General features: G+C 40.5%; 1 protein-coding gene across 3 annotated transcripts in view; it reads right to left on the reverse strand.

The window, feature by feature from the left end:
• MYOM1 (myomesin 1) overlaps nt 1-20,931 on the reverse strand; it is an 82,163-nt gene that overhangs the window by 14,824 nt on the left and 46,408 nt on the right. For all 3 annotated transcript variants that reach the window (XM_042030446.1, XM_042030454.1, XM_042030462.1), the window contains 16 exons: nt 19,432-19,628; nt 18,543-18,669; nt 17,671-17,855; nt 16,550-16,664; nt 12,022-12,178; nt 10,996-11,102; nt 10,828-10,872; nt 7,092-7,228; nt 6,149-6,293; nt 5,477-5,536; nt 5,159-5,226; nt 4,483-4,596; nt 3,832-3,919; nt 3,096-3,134; nt 2,897-3,002; nt 900-1,063 (listed from right to left, as the gene is read on the reverse strand). In XM_042030446.1, the coding sequence (XP_041886380.1) occupies nt 900-1,063; nt 2,897-3,002; nt 3,096-3,134; nt 3,832-3,919; nt 4,483-4,596; nt 5,159-5,226; nt 5,477-5,536; nt 6,149-6,293; nt 7,092-7,228; nt 10,828-10,872; nt 10,996-11,102; nt 12,022-12,178; nt 16,550-16,664; nt 17,671-17,855; nt 18,543-18,669; nt 19,432-19,628 (1,854 nt within the window). The remainder of the gene's footprint in view (nt 1-899; nt 1,064-2,896; nt 3,003-3,095; nt 3,135-3,831; nt 3,920-4,482; nt 4,597-5,158; nt 5,227-5,476; nt 5,537-6,148; nt 6,294-7,091; nt 7,229-10,827; nt 10,873-10,995; nt 11,103-12,021; nt 12,179-16,549; nt 16,665-17,670; nt 17,856-18,542; nt 18,670-19,431; nt 19,629-20,931) is intronic.

Here is a 20,931-nt window from a genome sequence, read left to right on the forward strand (position 1 = left end):
GGGGGAGGCCAACCTCTCCTGCTTTGAAAGGGAAGAAGAAATGTCTTTTCCTAGAAAGTGGAGATAGAGTACAGAAGGAGCAGCGTGGAGATGATTATAATGTTATCTCCCTTATACAGAGCTTGCAAAAAAAGAGTGAAGCTTTAGGAACGGGAAAGAGCAGTTTGGAAGGAGTTAATCTGTTCTCTAGGATCTGAAAGGTCTCTCAGAGTAAAAGCTTCCAATGGTCAATCCAAATTGTTCCCCTAACAGTCCTTCCTCATGCTGATGAAAGGTCTTGGCATCTCTGAAGAATAAGGAGTTTTATTACACCCATCAAAGAAATGTGGTAGGAAAGTATCAGAACAAACTTGTTCCTCACTTCCTCCTTCAAATATTCCTCGGAAGAGAGACACAGAGAAGGCATTCAGTGCTACAACTCATTTAAAACTGCCAATCAATGCCAGCAACACAAGGGGTTTTGTAAAATAGCTCAGAAACTGGGCTGGCATCTCAGTAGGCAGACAATAAGTGGGTATTTGGAATAGGGAAAAGCTGTTTGTATCTTATGACCTGAGAGCACATACTGGGGAAAACAAATGGCATGGATTGGGGAGAACAAATCAGAGAATCACAGAGTACACTGAGTTGGAAGGAACCCACAACGATCATTGAGTCCAACTCCCGATCCCACACAGCACCATCCCCAAGAGTTACATTGTGTGCCTGAGAGTATTGTCCAAAAATGCTTCTTAACTCTATCAGGCTTGGTGGATGCAGTCCCTACAAAAAATGCCAGACTGGTGGGTGCACACACCCAATGGGCGACAGGTTTGTATCAAGATCCTGCTGTGGATGCTCCTACACTACCCCAGCATACTGCCCACATGGTGATGATGGTAGCAGAGGGAATGGCCTACCTTGTCCAGAAAGATCCACTGTCTTTTTGTGTGTTGTGTTGCCATCAAAGAGTTCCATTATGTATCTGCCTTTGTCCTGTGGAGTCGGCTCATTGATCTGCAACCAGATCTGCTCCCCGGTGACACCAGTCCTCATTCGGTCTGTGAACTTAATCTGGGTATCACTGAAAAGTACAAAACAATGTTACCTTTTCATTTTACTGGAGTATATAAAGGATTTGCTCACATTGAGTCACTGAGCACATCTGGAGTTACTAAATGATTTCCAAGATGCTATGGTATGCCACCATATTGTGAAACCTTTGAAGTCAAATCCTTGCAAGAGTTGTGAGCCAGCTGGCAGAATCGGTGGGACAGCCTTTCCCTGTTCAAGGTCCGGCTATCCTCACAGCTTGCAGAAAAATTACGCATCTCAGTCTACGACCTGAGCCGTGGAAAAGCTGTACAAGTCTTAAAGTCAGATCTCTGATGGGTAGCCCAGGCATCTACAATTGTTGCTCTTCTCTTTTTAGCATAGGTTTATTTCTGCTTGGGCAAAAGAAAACCATACAGGGCTGTAGATACAGATCTACAAAAAAACCCCACTTTTGATACAAATGGTATTTGCCCAGTTGGAATGATTTCTGATGCTCTGCTATGTTTGGAATTTAAAACCACTTTGACATAAGTATATCTCCTTCCATAAAAAAAATCCAAAAAACCAAACAAGAACCCCCCCCCCCCCAAACAAAAAAAAAACGGAAAAATCAATTTCTTAGCTCCCTAGCTAAGCAGTTAATTTCCCTGGATGAGGCAAAAGATATTTGTCAAAAACCTACTCATTTCCGTGTTATCTTTAAACTGATAACTTTGAATGCACTGGAGGGAAAAAACCTATTTTTTTTCCAGATTAATTTGACATGCTTCAAGATGAAACAGGTTTCTAAAAATGAAATGGAGAAAAGAGAGATAGAAAGGGGGAAAAAACCCCCGGGATACTTCATATTCTCTTGCACTTATTTGAAATACTTAGGACTTTTGATGATACCAGGTCAAAACGGGTGGCAAGAAACAAGAACGCCTCAAGCTGCTTTCTTTTCTCTGACAGGGTGCTGCTTAACATTACTGTCAATAATTACAGCAAGCCTGGTACAGCACGTCCTGGGTATTCTGTGCCTCATTTACATGAGTTTTATTGAAAGATCAGTAATTCAGATTCCATCATACGGACTAACTACTATCATGTCCACAGGAAGTGAAACAGCAGGGATAGAAATAATAGATTTGAGGTGATCTAAGTTGTTTACTTCTCTTGTTTACTTCTCTGGATTTTCCAGTACAAGCTGTTTGTGCTGGCTGAGAACTCAAAGCTGTCTCATGGATTTGGATGTGCAAGTCCAATTAATTTTATGGGGAGCTGGATATTCAAATTCTTTTTATAAATCTCAGTTCTTCTGTCTGTCTTGGTTAGGTTTGTAGTGCTTGCAGCAGGGGTTGTCTGGATTTTACTGCCCTGGGCACGCGCTGGAATTTGCTTTGCCTCCTAAAAATGAAGCCATGCATTAAGAGGATATGCCTGCTTGCCCCAGTTCCACTGAATTGTGGCTTCTAGACAAGCAGACCTCCAGGGTAGGTATCTCTGAACTCATGGTGCTGGCCTCTTTTGAAGCTTGATGGTCTCTTGGGTTATATTTGCATCACTCCTTAAAACTGAGTCAGGAAAAGATGCAGCTCCCACTGGGGAGGTAGGAAGTGCTCTGAAGCAGTACAATCCTGCTGGCATCCTGTGGCATGGGACTGTCTTTCATGAGAGAACCTACAGGAGGGCCTGGATCCACCACACCTGACTCTTGTACTGGATTCATGTGAATGTAATTGACTGAAACAAACCCATACGAGATAAGGACTCATGAGAGAGGAGAGGAAACCTGGGGTTCACCTCTCTCACATATCCGGGTTCTTTCTGAATCTATAAAAACAAAATTGCACTGGGTTTTGCAAAGCTCTTGTATACTTACTTGTGCAACCAGCCTACTCTCAAATCTTCCACATAATAAGTAACATAGGAGTACAGTCTGATACCCTCAGCTGTGCTCTGGATTTTCAGGTCTGTTGCAGATAAAGCTGAAAGAAGAGCACATGGTTTTATGCAGCCATACAGCCATTCATTGAGTGCCACAATGAGTCATTCATTTGAAAAAAGAATTAAGTGCTTACCAATCCTTCTGCATACTTCATTCATCAGATCTGCAAAAGCTGTAGAAATAAAATCCAGAGACTAAGACTCTGTGTCTGCAGTTCAAGCACAGTCAATAGTAGGACAAGTACTGGCTCTGAAATATTCTCCCCAGAAGGTTTGAAAAACCAGTCTCTGAAAAAGCTACCTTTTCAAGCATACTAGAAATCTGAGTAATGCAGAAATGTAGCCTGTTATTTCACAGTTTCCAGACTTTAAGTGCAGCCTTGATGAATACTGCTGCAGCTGAACAAAACTATATTTTATTTTTTTTTTTTGTAAATGACTCTATTCAGCTGGAATGCTAACCTGTCTATATACATTCTAATGGATATGAGTGAAATGTTAAGAATATAGTAATCACAATAAGTGGAAAGGCCCCTAAGTAATTGGCAAAACATAATAAAAATCTTCTTAAATGAGATAGTTCTGTAATGTTTTTCTGTACTTGTAGCCTTATTGATGGGCCCCTGAGAAAATCTGTTATCATTTTTAGCATTAGTCACTCTATGCTCCCAAAATTATACAGAATCCAGATGCAATAAGCTGTATTCAAATGTTACTTGAACTGAATAATCTCAGTTTTTCTAATCATATGATCTTATATGCATGAGGAACAAAGCCACAGGAAGGCAATGTGTGCAGATGCCTGTATTACCCTGAACCAACTTCAGTCAGGCTATCTGCTGGTGTGGCTGACCGCAGCCAGACTCTGACCTGTGTCCTTGAGCTTTAGCTCACTGGAATCCTTTCCTCTGTCGTCCTTCAGTATGACTTCATAAGTGCCAGCATCTTTCTTAGAAAACTGCAATATTGTAACAATAAAACCAGTTTTCAGAACAGGTACTGTAGAAAAATCTAGATTTTACTTCTGATCCCAGCTGATATCCCGTCCCTGTCCCCAGGGAGGTACCCGGTGCCTGGGGCTGCCCCGGTGCCCCCCAGCTGCCCTGCTCCTGACTGGGGTGGTGGGATGGGCTTTGGCAGGAGGTCCTACCCCAAATTTGCTGCAAGGCTGGATATGGACCAGGCCCCTCTGGTGACTCTGAGACCCTGGTGACTCTGAAAGCCTGAGTGACAAGCATTTTCCAAATGCTATTCAGAATGGAAATGTGGTCTCAATCTGTTGCTAAACTGACATGCAAAGGAAGTGACAAGCTTATTATCTCTTCTATCATCATTTCCTGAAAATCTGAACAAGCAGCTACAGAGAGACATTTGCTTCTGCTAAAACACAGACGCCTTGTGAGCTTTTCCATTTTTAAAACCCACTTCCTTTTTCAATTGTTCTGCTGGAGTACCAGATTAGATCATATAATTAATCTGAACGCTAACTTCAGCTGAGGGCTAATGAAGACAGTCACTCACCTCTGAGATCAGCAGAGTACACACGCCATCCTTAAAGTCATGTTCTTCATCTACCATTATCTCCCTGTCATCTTTGTACCACACAATGTGTGTTTCCTTCTTAATATTAGCCACCTAAGATGGATGAAAACCACATTGCAATTATTCTCTTCATCTGAGCAGGGGAACTCGGTGTTGCATGGGTTAGCTTGTTCTTTGGGTTAGCTTGTTCAGGTCTCTCACAAAAGAGCAGCAAGCTTTACAACCTGATGGCAGTGAGCAACTGCAGGCCTCCATTTTAAAATGAGGGAGGCAAGAGGGGAAAACAACAGGGATGCAAACAGAGAGAAAAGGAGGGCACGGAATGAGTTGATCCTGCCCAGGGAATTTCTATGTGCATAAACAGGCCAAAAATGAGTAAATCCCTGGATTTACAAAGACTGTAACTTTCAGGTGCCTTTCTCTGAGTGGGTGGCTGATAGACCTGAAGAAAGAAATTCAAGCTATTTTCCAACATATTTTGTTACACGCAATGAGCTGTTGCCTCAGCAGGATTAACCTTCAGAGGCTCTGTCACTGTCCAACATGCAGCTGGGAGTACAAAAGCAAAGGGTATGTTTTTAGTCCCTTCCCATCCTCACCATCAAGGTAGTGGTAGGTCAGTGTACTCTGAACATTATACTCAGTTGCCCCTTACCTTACATTTCAACATCACATTACACTCATCGGTAACTTCCCATCCCAGTTTATCCACGAAATGAGGACCTGTTTGAAATTACAGGTATGTTTTTAAAGGTCACATCAATGGTATTCGTGATGCAAAATGAAAGACAGATGTGTTTTACTTGAAAAGAATACTGTTATATTTTAATGTGGTTTCATTTTTCCTATTTCTGCTTCAGAAGTAACCATGTAACACCAAAAAAACATGTATTTCAAATGAACATATATAAATATAAACAAACTCTTAACAGACTAACACATATGTGATTCTTATAAGTATTCATATTATCACCTTGTTTCCTGTGCCACTCTTTTCTCTGGAAATCTGCTTCATCCCGTAGCTTCTTGAATACTAGGAATTAAAACCAGTAAGAAATACAAGGTTAAACTTCATGTGCTGTTTGTACAGTGCTGAATGTAACTGTAACAGTTCAGTCTAACGCTGTCCCTTGGATGTCAGTGAGAATCTGGCCATAGGATCAGGTTTTCACTGAACATTCCAGAATGTCAGAAGCTGATTATGGCTAACTCAGCTTTCCTAGCTGCTTGCAGTCACCAGAAGTTTAATGTGTCCTGTTTGATGATGTGCAATCTCCAATCATACAGCTCCTGGTAGGAAGGCAAATGAGAGGCAGCAGAGTCAGCAGCTGCTTGAGCTCTAACAGGTGCAGCTACTTGTTCCCAGATGAATGGCGTTTTATATGGGAAATTTTCATTCCACCCATTGGAAAACCAAACTATGACATGCTGCAGTATTTTACATTTCTGTAACAATTCCCCTTCCTCCCATCACTTTAAAAATTTCAGTTCACACACATGCCCTGTCCTGTAGAAGGCAGGCAAAACTGTGAGATAAAAAACCTGGAACGTCTATTGGTGTTGAAAACAGTGAAAAGTGAAGATGACAACTGAGGTAACCTCGGTATAAATTTTCCAGCCCGCTGCATAATACAGGTTAGCCTACCATCACCAATGAGGACAAGACTAGATTGATTGGTTGCTTTTCCATCCTGCAGCTGGAACGTGTAAGTGCCTTCATCCTTTTCCTCAAGTTTATCCATAATCATTTCAACAAGTCCAGTCTTCTGGTCCACCTTCATTTTATATTTCTTCAGGAGTGGGAAGTAAAGCAACAATTAATACATATCAGAGACAGAAAGTATTTTTGAAGTGTTATAATGGTCTCTTTAGGAGAAGTTATGTTTTCTTTATTTGGATTCCCACTTACTTAGGTTCCCATTTGTTCAGATCCCTATCCTATTCTAGATTCACTATCTCTAGCTCCAGCTCCAAATGTACAACTAAATAAATAAATCTGTTTATTTACTGATGCTGTACAAGCACATGATGTGCCTGTTGCACAGTGAGTACTATGTTCTTTTTCATTAGAAGGGTTTAGATTTGCATCTCTTCAGAGTAATGCTTTCTTTGAGGGTGATTATATTTTATAAGGTTGTGTCTAGAATGCTCCATCTCTGCCTTGCCTCTGATATCAGTGTTGCAACAAAATCATGCCATGCCCCATCTTTGGGAGTAACAATTTCTGCAGCTGGAAGCAACCACTTTTTTCTGTAATGTAATAAATTCCTTCAAACAAGAAAGAGAGGTAGGAGGAGCCTGCTCTATTGCAGTGATTCCTTGAAGACCACTGTTAATAGAACACATGGTATTCACAAAAGTGGCAGGAAGGCATATAACTTTCCTTTATAAAATGCATCCAGTAGAATTCATCTGAAGCTCAGAACTATGGATAAAATCTTTCTAATTATGCTTTCCATGACATATGTGATTTCTCATGAAAATGCACCTGAGTGGAGCATTAGTTGGAAGTATATTGAAGATAGAGACGCTAATCCTCATTGATACTCATGAAAATGCAAACACATGTCAGCAGTGAAAAGCCTTACCTCTCCATTGAAAATCTCCTTATCATTAAATACAAAGTTGGCCTTTGCATTGCCAGACAGTTTTTCAGCTTGCAGCCAGAATCTCACTTCTCCTTTTTCTAAGATTTCCACTGCCAACTCAGAGACAAGTGGGACAGCTACGAAGAGGAAAGAAAAGAATGATGCATGTATTTTGCCTGTGCCCCAACAGCTGTTGTCTTCTACAACCAGAAAGCCACTTAATCCTTCCATACTTGAATACTGTGTGCAAGGTAACTAGCTCATAACAGCTCTTCACATAGACAGAGTGCCTCTCCACTCACATATACATAGGGTCGAGATTTCATCTTTTGATCCTTCTATCACAAGGTCTGGTCAAAATAAAAGTGTTCAAGATTTGAGTTATGCTCCATTACAAAAGAAGGCTATTTCAAATGCAAACTGCAAGTATCTGTGCAGCATTATGTGAGTCTGTATGGTGCAGACCCATGTTTAATGAGTTGTCATTAATAATATTACTGTAAGACAGTGACCTGACTCAGAGGGGGAAAACCAAAACAAAACACAAAAATACTCCAACCATAAAGCCAGATCAGAAAGTCAGCTGCCGAGCTGTAGGTTGGGAGATTTTTGTAAACACTCTGATCCTCTGCTGAGTGGAACCTCCATCTCCAGAATTCACCAAGTATCTCAACACATCCTCAATCTTCCCAGCACATTTTGTTTTCCTATAAATGACTGAAACCCCCACATATAAACCAATTCAATATGTCAACAGGGAAGAAAAAAAAAGTAAAACCCACGTACTATACCATAGATAATATTAGTCTCTCTTTTTTAGTTAGTTGGGTCCTGTTAGTAAGAGTTCTCAGCTTGCTTTCGCTTTAACTTTTCTTTAGGACACCATAATCAGCAACATTAAGCATGAGTAGTTAGAGTCTGATATTGGGGCATATTGCTCATCTTATTGACTTCCATCATGTTATCTTAGTGGATGTGCAGATTCTCAACAAAAATCATACCCTCAGGATTACATGTGCTGCTGTGTGTGAACTCTCCCCCAGGCTCTACTTTTTCAGTAGTCTAAAGTCTGCATTGCTAGGGTGTAGCATGGAACAGCTGAGGACAGTGCACAAACACATGCAAAACACATGATGATCTAGTCTGGTGATAGTGTAAAGACACACCTTCCAGGGCAGGCTGGTTTCTTAGCTCGGTGTATGCAGAGGCTCAGCTACAGCAGGAGAGGACTGGGATCAAAGCAGTGTCTGATTTCTCTCATCTTTCGATTTGCACCCTTCTAAATGACTGGGGTGCCTTCTGGACCACAGCTGCCCTCTCACCCCACTGCCAAACAGGCTTAGGAGGTGAGGACCCCTCAGCTCTTCCTCTGCCATGCTCACTCCTTCTCCCTCCCATACCCCACATCCACATGTGTGCTTTTGGTGCCTGAGTGGCACAGGGTCTGTCTCTGGTAAAAATAAAGCTCCTGGGAGGTGAGGCAACAGTCACAGGGAAACAAAGAGAATTATGGAAAAGACACGTGCTTAGCCAGAGAGGGAAAATCCTGGAGCCTGGAGGGGCAGCACTGCCATGAGGGAGCAGGGCAAAGACAACCCCCTGGAAGTGTGTGCCAGCTGTGCAAATGGTCCATGTGAGCCTTCCTCACCCAGCACATCACTTTGTGTGTAAGAAACAGAAGGAATCTCAGGGCTTGCATAATTTCTTAAAACAAAGCAACTGAAATGCTACAGGAAGCAAGTGGGAGTGTGAATAGACATCAGGCTGCACTGCTTTTGTCTCACTGTCAGCTCTACAGCAATTTTAAACCCCCACTTGGCTTGCCTGTTATTAACCAAGAATATCTTAGTCTAACATAGAAGAGAGCAAAGAATCTCAGCAGCTGTTAAATAAAGGGCTGGAAGGATGCAAAAGGATTCTTTTTTGGAGAAAAGTGTGATCACTCCTCAGCCTAAAGAAAGTGGACTAATCTGTGTTACAGCCTGCCATGAGCCAAAGTCTTATTTTAAAATATTTCCATAAGCACTGACAGCTATTTTAGCCATTTTCCAGTGGTTTTACATCCTATTTGTTTAGCATCACAATCTACTGGCAGTGCTTGACAGGCAGTCCTCGGGCAGCTGCTAAATTGAGGAGTTGGAAGAGTTTCTTTTTACCTCGCACTACCACACTGTCGTACCCATACGTAGTTGTGCTCCGTAAGGCTGTTATTCAAGCAATCCATTTTTCCCGTGGAGTTACTGGCTGTGTGTGCTCCTAAGCAGAAGTTCTATTAATTGCTGCTCACAAGTACAGACAGCTGAATCTCAACCCCTAGCTGGGATATATATTTTTCTTGAAGTGTACACAGGGCCTGGAGTGGCCAAAGCACATAAGACAGTTTCCTCCTTAAGGATACTTTCTGCTGTGACCTCCCTTTTCTGCCTGTGCCTTCTGGAAGCTCATGCACAAATGTGTGTGTGTGCTGTTACCTAATACAGTGCAAAAAAGATGCCACGATCTGTGTCCTCAGGAGCTTATTTTGTGACGTTGGTAGTGAACACTATGTGTGGAAGAGTCCTCAGAAGGCAAGGGTCAGGGCAATTAGGGTCATGCGACAGCAGTAAGGTTTCATGATGACCGACTTTCAGTGTGAAAAAATAATTAGGAGAAGATAATTGGGAGGAGCAGAAGTAAGCAAGGGTTTGGGCTGTCATTAAGCTATCAAAAGGTGATACGGTGTGTTGAGAAGAGTAGAGCTGATGAGAAAAAGATGAAGAAGGAAATGAGAAAGAGAGATGATGTAGGCAAAAAGGCCATTTCTGTAGCCAAGTATTGGCTGAGAGGTGCAATGTGGGCTGAGTTGGAAGAGGTGCCAGCAGTGCATGCACTAAGCTGAAGATTTTAAAATGCGGGCAAGAGTTTTAGTGCCTGGAATGAAAAAGAAGAGAATGTAGTGGGAGAAGATGAGACCAGGTTTAGGTCTCGTCTTGTTGTGTATATTAAGATTCATTATGCAATGCAATATTTTTTTTCCCCCATTTATTCAAGTAATATTCCAATAAAAATTACAAAATCATGCTACTGCCAGGGTATCATAAATGTCATAAATGTATCATAAATATCATAAACAAAAATACCATCCCAAGAGCAGAAAGCATGTTCAAATTTTGTCAAATATTCCAGGAAAGAGGGAGAGAATGAATTTCAGCAGGAAAATTCTGTGTGTATAGATCATTACAGCTGAATTTACTACACTTCTCAACTTTGTTAACCTTAATTTAACTTATGTTAACTTCTGTTGGAGTAAAATTAGAGAATCTTTCGAATTCTGGTTTTCAAATCAGATTAGGCTGAGTAAGTATTAAAGCCTGTTCTGCAGAAGAAGCAAAGCCAATATGATACTTATTTTCCAGCTGTTATACAGACTTATTATATAGACCAGTAGCCTGCAATAGTTTGGGAAGAACATCAGTAATATACGAATGTACTGAAAGAGAGAGAGGAAAAAAAATCCTTCTTAAATTTTTCAATCCAAACCCACTTTCACTTGGAATTACTATAGTGACCTCCCTACCTGATGGTGGCAGGAGCTTTGTGATCATAGAATCATAGAATGGTTTGGGTCGGAAGGGACCTTCAAAGGTCATCCAGTCCAACGCCCCTGCTCTGAGCAGGGACATCTCCAACTAGATCAGGCTTGTGATACCCCACTGCATGCAAAGCTCTTCCCTAAAGACATTAGTGATTCACTTACTTGGGAATTGGCGTTCATGGCTCAGAGCAAGCAGGCGTTTCATTTCTGCAAAAGACATAAAAGAGGTAATATGAGGTGTGTACATGCCTTTTGGATCTGAGAGACACAGCAGCAGGGAAAAACAGATGTGGAAGCAAACTAGACATGCTTAGTAGGCATTGTGTCTACCTTCCTCATCAATTGTGTAGCTTGATGAAACTCCATCAGTGTCTGTAACAATACAAGAGTAAATTCCCAAATCATCTTCTCCAAGATCCTTAAAGGACAGTTTTGACCTATATGGGGAAAAAAAGCACATTTTGGTGAAAAGGTGAAATCCATCTGAACCAAACCTCTCCTTTCTGTCTATAATAGCAGATATAAATAGCCTTGTGTTAGCTTTTGCTCTGACTGGACAGACAAAGGTACAGCTCTGACGACTATAAACCGGGGTGAGTCCTACCATGTGTGGTACAAATGGTGATGGCACCAAATTAAAAAGGCATGTTTTCAAGTCTTTGATGACCCTGGAAAGATACTATAAGTACAGGCCGACTCAGTTTCCATATGGCAGCACCATGACTGTGATGGGCCACTGCTTCTTTTGATATGGCTTCTATCACTAGGAGAGCACATAGGCCCTTCATGGGCTGAACCTGTGCATTCACCTTGTCCCCCTCTGGGAAAAGCCTGAAGAAACAGAGTAGGCTTGGAGACTGTTATATAAGTTACTAAATCAGGCCATGGTGATGCTATCCTAAGAAAGCCTTGCTTACTGCAGCAGTTCCAAAGATTACAGCGGCGTTACAGGGCAAAAGCATTTTGCAAGCAGCCAGATAATTTTATTATTTGAAGATTTAAAATAATGGGAATAGGAATAAGAATAATAATAATGCTACTACTAATAATACTAATACTACTACTAATAATAATAATCTGCCTTGACTGACAGGTTATAAGCTGACAGGGCACAGATTTTCTCTCCCCATGCCTAAACATCACTAAATTGCCTACAGAGGAGGTCTGACTCATTCTGTGCAAGCTACAGTTTCCAAATGGTCTGTGTATGGATTTACTGGAGAACAGCATTCTCAGGAAGTAGCCTTCAAGTAACTGAGGCAGGTTTAACTCTTCCTGAGGTCATACATCAAAAGGATGTCTGTGACAGTCTAGATCTCCCAAACACAAGGCTATTGCAATCCCCAAGGGTCTTACTTTCCGCCTTTGGTATTGATGTTCAGTCGAGAGTCATCCTCAATTGGTTCATAATTCTTGGACCAAATGAACTTAGAGTCTGGAGACATCTGATCACATTCAAAGTTCAAGGAAATTACTCCATTGTCATCTACATCAACCACCACTTCCTTGGTTCCTTAAAGAGCAGAACAAGGCAATTCCAGTTTCTCAGGGAAATAAGCACACAAATTTCTATAGAGATCATTCAGAGAGTGGATTAAGCAGATCCTTGCCATTTTCTCAGCTGGAACATAAATTGCTGCACTCATTGATATCCCGGGTCTTTGATTCACAAGAACAGTTCTTTTTCTAATCCACAGGTCAAAAAGCATCATAAATTAACTGATTTATCTAAGATGAATCTAAGCATCTAAGCATACATGAGAGTTACAATATTTGCTATGAAAAAGCCTGAAGGGGTGGAAAAAAGCAAGCCTCTAAACTCACTAAATATTTGAAATATTAAATAGCAATATTTTCCATGGTAAGGAGTAGTTAGAGCTTTCATTATGCAGCATGCATTTCCTATTCTCTAATAAGGCAAGAGCTATACAGAGAATAACGTGCAAATGTGAGCATTTGAAGAGGTGAAGAAGAGGAAGCAGTCAAGTTGTCCAGCAGCGCACACTTGTGACTGAGGCACATTTTGGTGACACTGGCTTCACTCAGGGAGGTTGGTTTAATTGCTGTGCTTGGCATCCAGCCCTGCTGCTGTCTGGACCATTAATCCTGGGCCCACAAAGGGAGTGAATATTTGCAATTAGCTGCTTAAGTCACCCACCCAGTCTTGCCAGTACCCTCAGTCCTTGAGCTGGATAGGGTGACCTAGTTCATCCTGTAAAAGGCCTTGGGGGTGAATCCCAGGTCAGCAATCTGAAGGTGCCTCTGTTCTGCTCCCTCACACCCCAGTGGAGCTAAGGGAATTTCATCAGGGATTTGGGCAACTCAGTGAGCTTGTCATCTGTGGCATTAATGTTCATTTCAACAACTTGTGTGAGAATGTCAGGGAGAGCATGTGCACTGAGAGGTGCTGGAGAACGTCCAGCCTTCTTTTCTGAACAGCTCTGAGCTGGATCTTGCATCTGAATAGGGCACTCATGTCCTATTACTTGGGCTAAGACAATTCTGGGCTGCCCAGAATACTAATGACACACTTTCTCCACAAAGTATTGTTCTTTAAAGACAAGAACCTTATTCCTGACACTGAGATTAAATGCTTTATTTTCAGCATAACTCTTAGTGACCCTCAAGCATAGAAGGAGATTTCTGTGTTTCATCGTCCTAATACTAAACACATCTTTTCCAGCACTGCAGGCAGCTCCTGTCTTGACAATCTGTGTACACACAGCTTTCTTAGCCTTCACACTTTGCCATAAGCATTTAAAGAAAGATGAGATTAATATTCCCATTTTGGTACCGTTATGTACCAGCCCTTGCAGCAGTGAAGCACATTAAGTACCAATATGTGATAAATGAAGTCTGAGGCCTACAAATATTTTACTAAGCAGCAGTATATTTGCAATTTTTTGTTATAATTTAATTTATTGTATGCAAAATTCATCACTTGCAATTTCATTAGTGTTTAGTTTCCTGTGGGTCATTAGTCCATGAATCTTTTGACAGCACTTTATGTGACGTGGAAAGAATTACAGCCATAAGGTTAATTTGAACAATATAATCTTTTACATTTGTTTTAAAGCATTCTTATTGTGGTAACAATGCGTAGCATTTATTTCCAGAAGTGATGATGGAATTTACCACTAATATTTATATGAGTAAAAAAAAAAAATTGTCTAAATTACTGACTGCATTTGAAGACCTCACTCCACCTATCCTCCAAAATGGAGCCAAAGAAGCTGCCATAGTACTAGCAGTCTTAATTTCCCTCCTCTAGATAGCTTGGTGGTTTCAACATGTCATCCAGAGCTTCTCTTAGAGTCACAGTAAGAAATAAAATACTTAGATGTCATATCACATCTCCATTTATCTGAGCATTTTAATGCATTGAAAGTAAAGAAATAACAGAACATAAAGCAGACATTTTCCATAAACTAGAGGTAATGGCATCATTTTGAATACAGCCAGTCAGAAAAGTTGAATGGGACAGAGTTTCATAAATTTCTGAGGCTCAAGCCTTTCTCAAGTGGCTGATGCAGGCTCATAATCTAGTTTTGCTTTGTATCAAGATAAACAAGGGCTAAGGGCAGCAATGTGGAAGAGTTGCAGTCTGCTCTTGGATTTCTCTTGTTTCCTGTGGGATCCACATATGCCAAAGTGCTCTTGTCAAAAGCCAAAGTTACAGCTCAGAAGTAGCATGGATTGGTATTTGTTTACGTGATTGGATTTTTAATTTTAGAAGATAACTGTACAAATTAAACATGGTTTTCAAAGAAAAGAAGGTGGATGCAAAGTATTGAATCATTATATTTACACATTTCTTTGCATAAAGACAACTGGCACCCTTTGTATGAAATCATGTATTTTCATTCAGGATATTATTTGCTTACATTCTTTGATTAGAAATCTCGGTCTTCTTGTGATTTTACACATTCACCAAAAGTAGCATTCCAGCAGGAACTGTGTAGAGAGACCTGACAATATTTTGTTTCCCTCCAAGATGGTAATAAAGGCATGATTCATTGGGCAGCACCAAAAGATTTGTGGTAATTTTTAAAAAATGGTGTGATTGTTCTTGACATTTTTGTGGTTTGAGTGAGAAAAGTGGAAGCCTGCTCAAGAGGCTGTTTTATGAAACAATTGTTTTTAATAAGTCCTTGTCTTTTCTTAATACCTTTAAGAAGCTTAGTTTAGTGGATTCTGTATCAGCAGATCTTAGCTCAAAATATGGGACAAGTAGATTTGTACACATAAGCAATTTTCAGTTCCCTGAGTTTTGACGGGGCTAAATCCTCACTTTCTGGTGATCCTTCATACCTATGAACCCTCCTTCTCTAATGGTGAGGTCTATAAACCAAATGTTCTGCTCAAGTTCACCTCATTTGAGTGAACACTGAAAATAGTATCCAGTTTTTTTTGGTCATGTCATCTTCAAAAGGGTTTATGTTTCTATTTTTTTTCAATTGTAGTAACATGGCCAATCCTTTATTTAGGACACTTGAAGAGTGTTATCATCACAACGTTTTATCAGAAGTATGACACGCAGATATTAACCCTCAATGAAAACAGATTAGTATAGCCAAGAGTTTGGTAATAATAGTGGCTTAATTCTCTTTGTAGAAGTGGTTGCTGTATATAAGCTCTTTGCAAGAATAAATTTTTAAGTTTTGCCTTATTCCAGTTGCAGGTGATAGAAATAGCTGTGGTGCTTCAGCAGCTTATAGATCTGAAGTTAGAATTCCTATCTTTTTCAAAGATCCTGTTTCAAACCCTTTTCCCTTTTTCCCACCCTAGCCTCACTAGCAGTCACCCCAGTCTCCCTACTCTGAGTTTTCCAGTTCTTTTACACCCCCAGCTTCAGACCTCTTCTTTCAGGCTTTCATGAATTACAGCCTCACTAAGGTCTAACTAAGTACTAGTTAGAATTTTTACTGCCCTGGTCATAAGGATTGGACATCTATGAGAGCTGAGCAAGAGGAAGTAAAAATGAACCTGGGGGTCAGAAACAGGGAAACGAAGTCTGCCAGTGTAGGAAGGGAACTCGTCAGAGGACAAGTGTGTGGTGGATCCAGTTTGAGTTGTACCCCTGTACCTTCTTACATCATACTAACCTTATACCAGATTTGTTTAAAATACCTTCTTTTGTTTTTATGCCTTGTAGGACACTGCACTTCTAAAATAGTCTATAGATGAGTAAGCCACAAGCCCATGCTTGTGTTTTCTGTTAGGGGCTGACCTCTGACCAGTCACCTATTTTACTTGTATAGCTAAATAAACCCCTAAAGTTCCTAAAGTTCCAGGTATGGAATACGCTGCCTCTGTTCTGTGTTCCTGTGTTTCTTGCTGATCTTACAGACACACTGGAGCCAGCTTTCAAGGATGACTCCAACAAAGAGTTGCACTTGAATTCCTACCGAAAGTGGTCTCCAAAATTACTTCAGTATGCTTTTAAAGTATTTCTTTTAAAAAGAGAAAAAAAGTAGTTTCTTTTACCCTTTCTTGAGGCACATTAGATAAGAAAAGGAAAATGATAAAGCATAAACAACCGGCTTAATACAGGAGGAGCAAAATTTACATCTGTAATATTATTTGGTGGAGCTGATCTTACTCAGTCCTCTACCTATGCATCTACCTGTAGAGACATGCAAATCTTACAACTTTATTGTATCTTTATATTCTCAAATCTGTAGTTACGATAAGAAAATCTGTTCTGACCTTAAAATATACCAGACAAGGAACTTAAGATATGGCCCTCAACTCATATCTTGCTTCATAAACAAGCTTGACTTGAGAGGGATCTGATTCTTGGCATGTAGCCTGCAGGTAAACACATTGCACAAACAGGAACTTGTGTAAACATGACGACAAAGAGGAAGTATTTCTAACAAACCTGGTCGTGTTTCAGCTACAACAGCATCTGTGACATCTGATGGTTTCCCAACACCAGCCTGGTTTGTTGCCCGCACACGAAACACGTAGCTCACACCTTGTGTTAGGCCACCAATCTGGAGGAACCAAATACGCATAGATGATGTGGTACAAAACACTGATTTTTATTTCACACTTATACCATACCAGTCTGGGTATTTGACAATTCTATTTCCTTCCTTGTTTTGTTTTGTTTCTCTCTGGTTCTCTTTTTTTTTTTAATTCAATTCCAGAGTGACATGACTCATCTGTCACTTGCTCCTTCCTTGTGTGCATAGTTAATGTTCAGGCAGTGTCATTGCTGTCATTGATTTCTTTGCAAAAGGAGTAATGTTTTTGAAACAGGATGTTTTTAACTCATGTACATTGACCTCTGAAACACCATAGTCTTTTACTGCAGCTAAATGCTGGCTTTGAAAAATTAAATTATCAGGGTAATAAATGCCAGCCACACCTATTTAGAAACAAGAGGGAATTAATAGTACAGATTTAATTGCAGTGACTTGAGGAATTATACTGACATTATAACACTTGTTGATACTCCTTTAAAACATATATGAAAGGATCACACTTTAAAGTGAGTTGTCTTTCAAATATTCTGAAAAGCATAAAAATAGCAAACCTACTTCAGAAGTAGCTCAAGAACTGAGATACTGCCAATCACTTACTTAGAAGTTATTCCACAAAATTATGTATCATAACAGTGCAAGAAGCTTGGGTTTAACTTGCTGTGAAATGTGAGGAGAGGCTACTGAGTATTAGAAAAATCACTTGCCACATTATCATATCTGGGTTTGTGCCGTCTGTTTTCCTACAGTGTTACCCTTTAAGCCAAAGAATGCTAGGGATGCTTGCTGTTACAAGAATGGTATTTGGGTTTAGCAGTGCTTTCTTTTATTTTTAGGCTTGTCAGTTTGTCTTCTGAGTTACTGTCTTGTCCAACTACACAGGTATCCTTGGCACAGCATGGCCTACTGAGTATTCCATTAAGTGGAGCTATGATCATCACAGGATGATGCTATCAAAGACTGACTTCCCCAAGGTTATGCTGCTATGCCAGTAGTTGAATCTTCAGCTATTTACCTTCAAGAATTTCTTTTGAAGTGGCTTCTCATTGACACTTCTCCAGTGTTCCTCCTTTGCTTCAGTTTCCTTCATATCAACATAATAACCAACTATGGGACTACGACCAGAATAAACTGGTTCCTTCCATAGTAAAACCAGAGAGTCCTTCCTAACTTCTGTGCATTTGACATCATGGGGTGGCCCTGAAAGGTAAAAGTTGGACTTGTGGTATCAAAATAAATCCCAAAGGGGCCCATGCATAAGACTCCAGAACCAAAACCAGACAGAACCCAGAACTGTACACAGAGCTTACATAACATTTAGCTCCTCTGTGTCATATCTAGACCCAATGTAAACACAACCCATGCCAATTAAAAATACTAACCCAAAATACAATCTAATTCATTGGAATTAGTATCTTGATTAAATATTCATGAGCTTACAAAATGGACAAATAATCCCCAAACTCGGGGAAATAAGTTAATTATTAAGCTAATGTGCTGCTTCAAGGACTGCTCTAAAGTCCACTAAAGTCAGTGGAAGTTGTTTTCATTCATTTCAATGAATGTTAAAAGGTCAGGGATCCGGCCTTGTAGTGATACATTTAGACAAGGGTTACAATTCTTCTCTGCCTTGTACCTTGGACAGGTATTTATGTCTAGTATTTAAACTAGAAAGCAAAGTGCCAGACACAGTAGAGGAGCCAAGCAGGAAAGATTAAAAAACCCAAACAGGCTGCTTGTTTGGATCACTGTAATGGTACTAAATCAAAGTGCTGAAGTTTCAAGCCTGGGCATGAACTTCAGTGCCCGGCTGACTCCCCTGAAAAATGCCCACAGTAGATATCAGTCCCAGAGCATGCCTGGGCTGTGTCCCACTCAGGATCCTACCAGGCACAGCAATGGTCCACTCTTCACATTTGAAGGGCTTGCTGGGTTTGGAGGGTGTCCCAACCCCTGCCAGGTTAGCAGCAGCCACCTGGAACTGGTACACCATGTTTTCCTTCAGGTTTCGGATCTGCAGGATCAATAGGATGGTACTTATTAACTTTGGATTAGGACTTCAGAACAAAGTCACAATGACAATTATTGAAAGCATGAGCTTGCTTTTAAGTGTGCCTGAAGATGGAAGCATTATTGACATCTTAACATGATAATTATCTTGGCTTTTCCTCTGATCAGTGATGCAGCACAAATGAGTGATCTTAGCACACTCAAACTGGAAACCCCCTTTCCTATTGATAGACACTTTGGTAGTCAGGGAGAAACAGGATATTGCTCAACAATCATCTTAATCTGTCCCGTGGTATGGAGCAAGTTCACTTAAGGCAAGAGTTGTCCTCATGGTGGGGTGAAACTCAGGCCTGGCATTGCTTTTCATTTCTAAAGCAGCTCAACGAGGTTGTAGCTAGCACTTCTCTAAATTGGGTCAAGAACTGATCACGAAAAGTAGCTGGCACAGAGCTGGTTTCAGCACCAGCAAGCACTGGGATATGTCCACCAAACCGGTAGGAATCCCATTCATTGTGAGGGCCTGACTTACAAAATATCAGACTATGTCAGTGAATTTACAGATGACAGTTGGTGCCAGACCAACAAATAAGTGTACAAACAATTTTGCAGAGAAGTTTAATAGAGCTAAATAAATTTACCATCATGGATTTAAAACCCTCTGAACAGCTATCTGTACACTGAATCATAATTCATCCCAACCTGTCTTTGAGATTTGATTTGAAAATCATGTCTGCTCCCCCAGCAAGAACTGGAGTTAACCTCTTACCCTGTATGCCCTCTCAGTAACAGCCTTAATGTTGGCCTCCTTCCATTTCCCAGGAACTCCATCAACCACTTCCCGGTAGTTCACGTAGTAGCCGGTAATTTCAGCTCCACCAATGGCTTCAGGTTGTTTCCATCCCAGTACCATCGAGTCACGAACACTCTCGAGTACCACGATGTCGTAAGGTGGAGATGGAGCAGCTGTTTCAACATGAACAACACGTAAGTAGGAAGTAATATTTCATGCTGCCTTTCACTTACCATATTCAGGTGGCTCCTACCCTGTGTTTCCTCATTAGGACAATATTTATGTGCTCAAGGGACGTTTCTGGAGCTGGAATAAGAAATGCAGGATAAAAGCTTCCACAAACCAAATGCAGAAGCCCAAACTGCATACGAATTAGTTTTCAGGATCCCTTGTTTTTGAAAAGCAAGCTGATACATAGCAAAAGAATGTGTTGCAATTGCAGCTCTGATGCAAGTGATCAGGACTCACTTTACTCTGTGAAAAATGAGGAGCTAAAACTAACATTGCAGGAAAAGCAAAAAAATTGGAGATGCAATGATTTGTTTTCTTTTGCAGAAACCAAACCCCTTCTTACACATACAATATTCATTGTAGTTCCCTTTTTTTAAAAAAAATAGTCTCACATTCTTTCCTCCCAAGAATTGCCTTTATTTGTTTCTTTTTTTCTTTTAAATTTAAGCACTGTGCAAATTTTATCATTGCACCCATCATATGATCTTACCTTAATGGAAGGCAGAGTGATCATAGGCACTGCAGACTGACCAGAAATGGAACATGTCTGTTACTGGAACTTACATTTAAAAATATGTGGCATAATCCTCCTTCTTCAAATTTTTTTTTTTCTTTTTAACAATACGGAAATCATTAACTTCATCCCTATGCACTTTCTTATATTTCTTCAGTATCTAGTAGGGAAATGCTTGCCCACGCCCAATATGGAACATCCCAGTGAAAAGCCCTACTTGTGCCCTGGAAGTCATACTTTGGATGGAAATCCCACGTCATAGATGTTCCCTTTTGTGTGTAATGTTTTATATTGGTGTCAACTAGACCCAGGTACCTCTACTTTGTTTTCTGTTCAGCATTTTCTGTCTCACTTCAGAAGCCTAGGGAGGAGTTTAGTTCCCTGGCCAGGTACCAGGACTTAAATGAAATTCAAGCCCCACGAATCTTGGGCACAATGGGTGTTTAGGCTCTGAAAACTTAAAACTTGATTTTGTGCATGTGCCTATACCATGATAGGTTTTTCTCCTTACGTATCACTACTAGTCAGAGAGAGAACACAACATTCATTAGCACAGTGTGTCAGAGGATAAGATGCAGCTTAAGCTAAAATCCACAAAGAATCTTCCTATATCCTAACAGAACACAGATTTTCATGCTTACCATCATTATCAGATTTTGTTTCCTTCCCACGAAATGATGCCTTAGATTTTAATTTTTATATTTTTCAAATTCTGTACTGCTTAGTGTGCA

The sequence above is a fragment of the Corvus kubaryi genome, unplaced genomic scaffold (assembly GCF_017639235.1).
Source record: "Corvus kubaryi isolate FWS band 111438036 unplaced genomic scaffold, C.kubaryi_AGA036_p1.0 132, whole genome shotgun sequence".
Classification (NCBI taxonomy): Eukaryota; Metazoa; Chordata; class Aves; order Passeriformes; family Corvidae; genus Corvus; species Corvus kubaryi.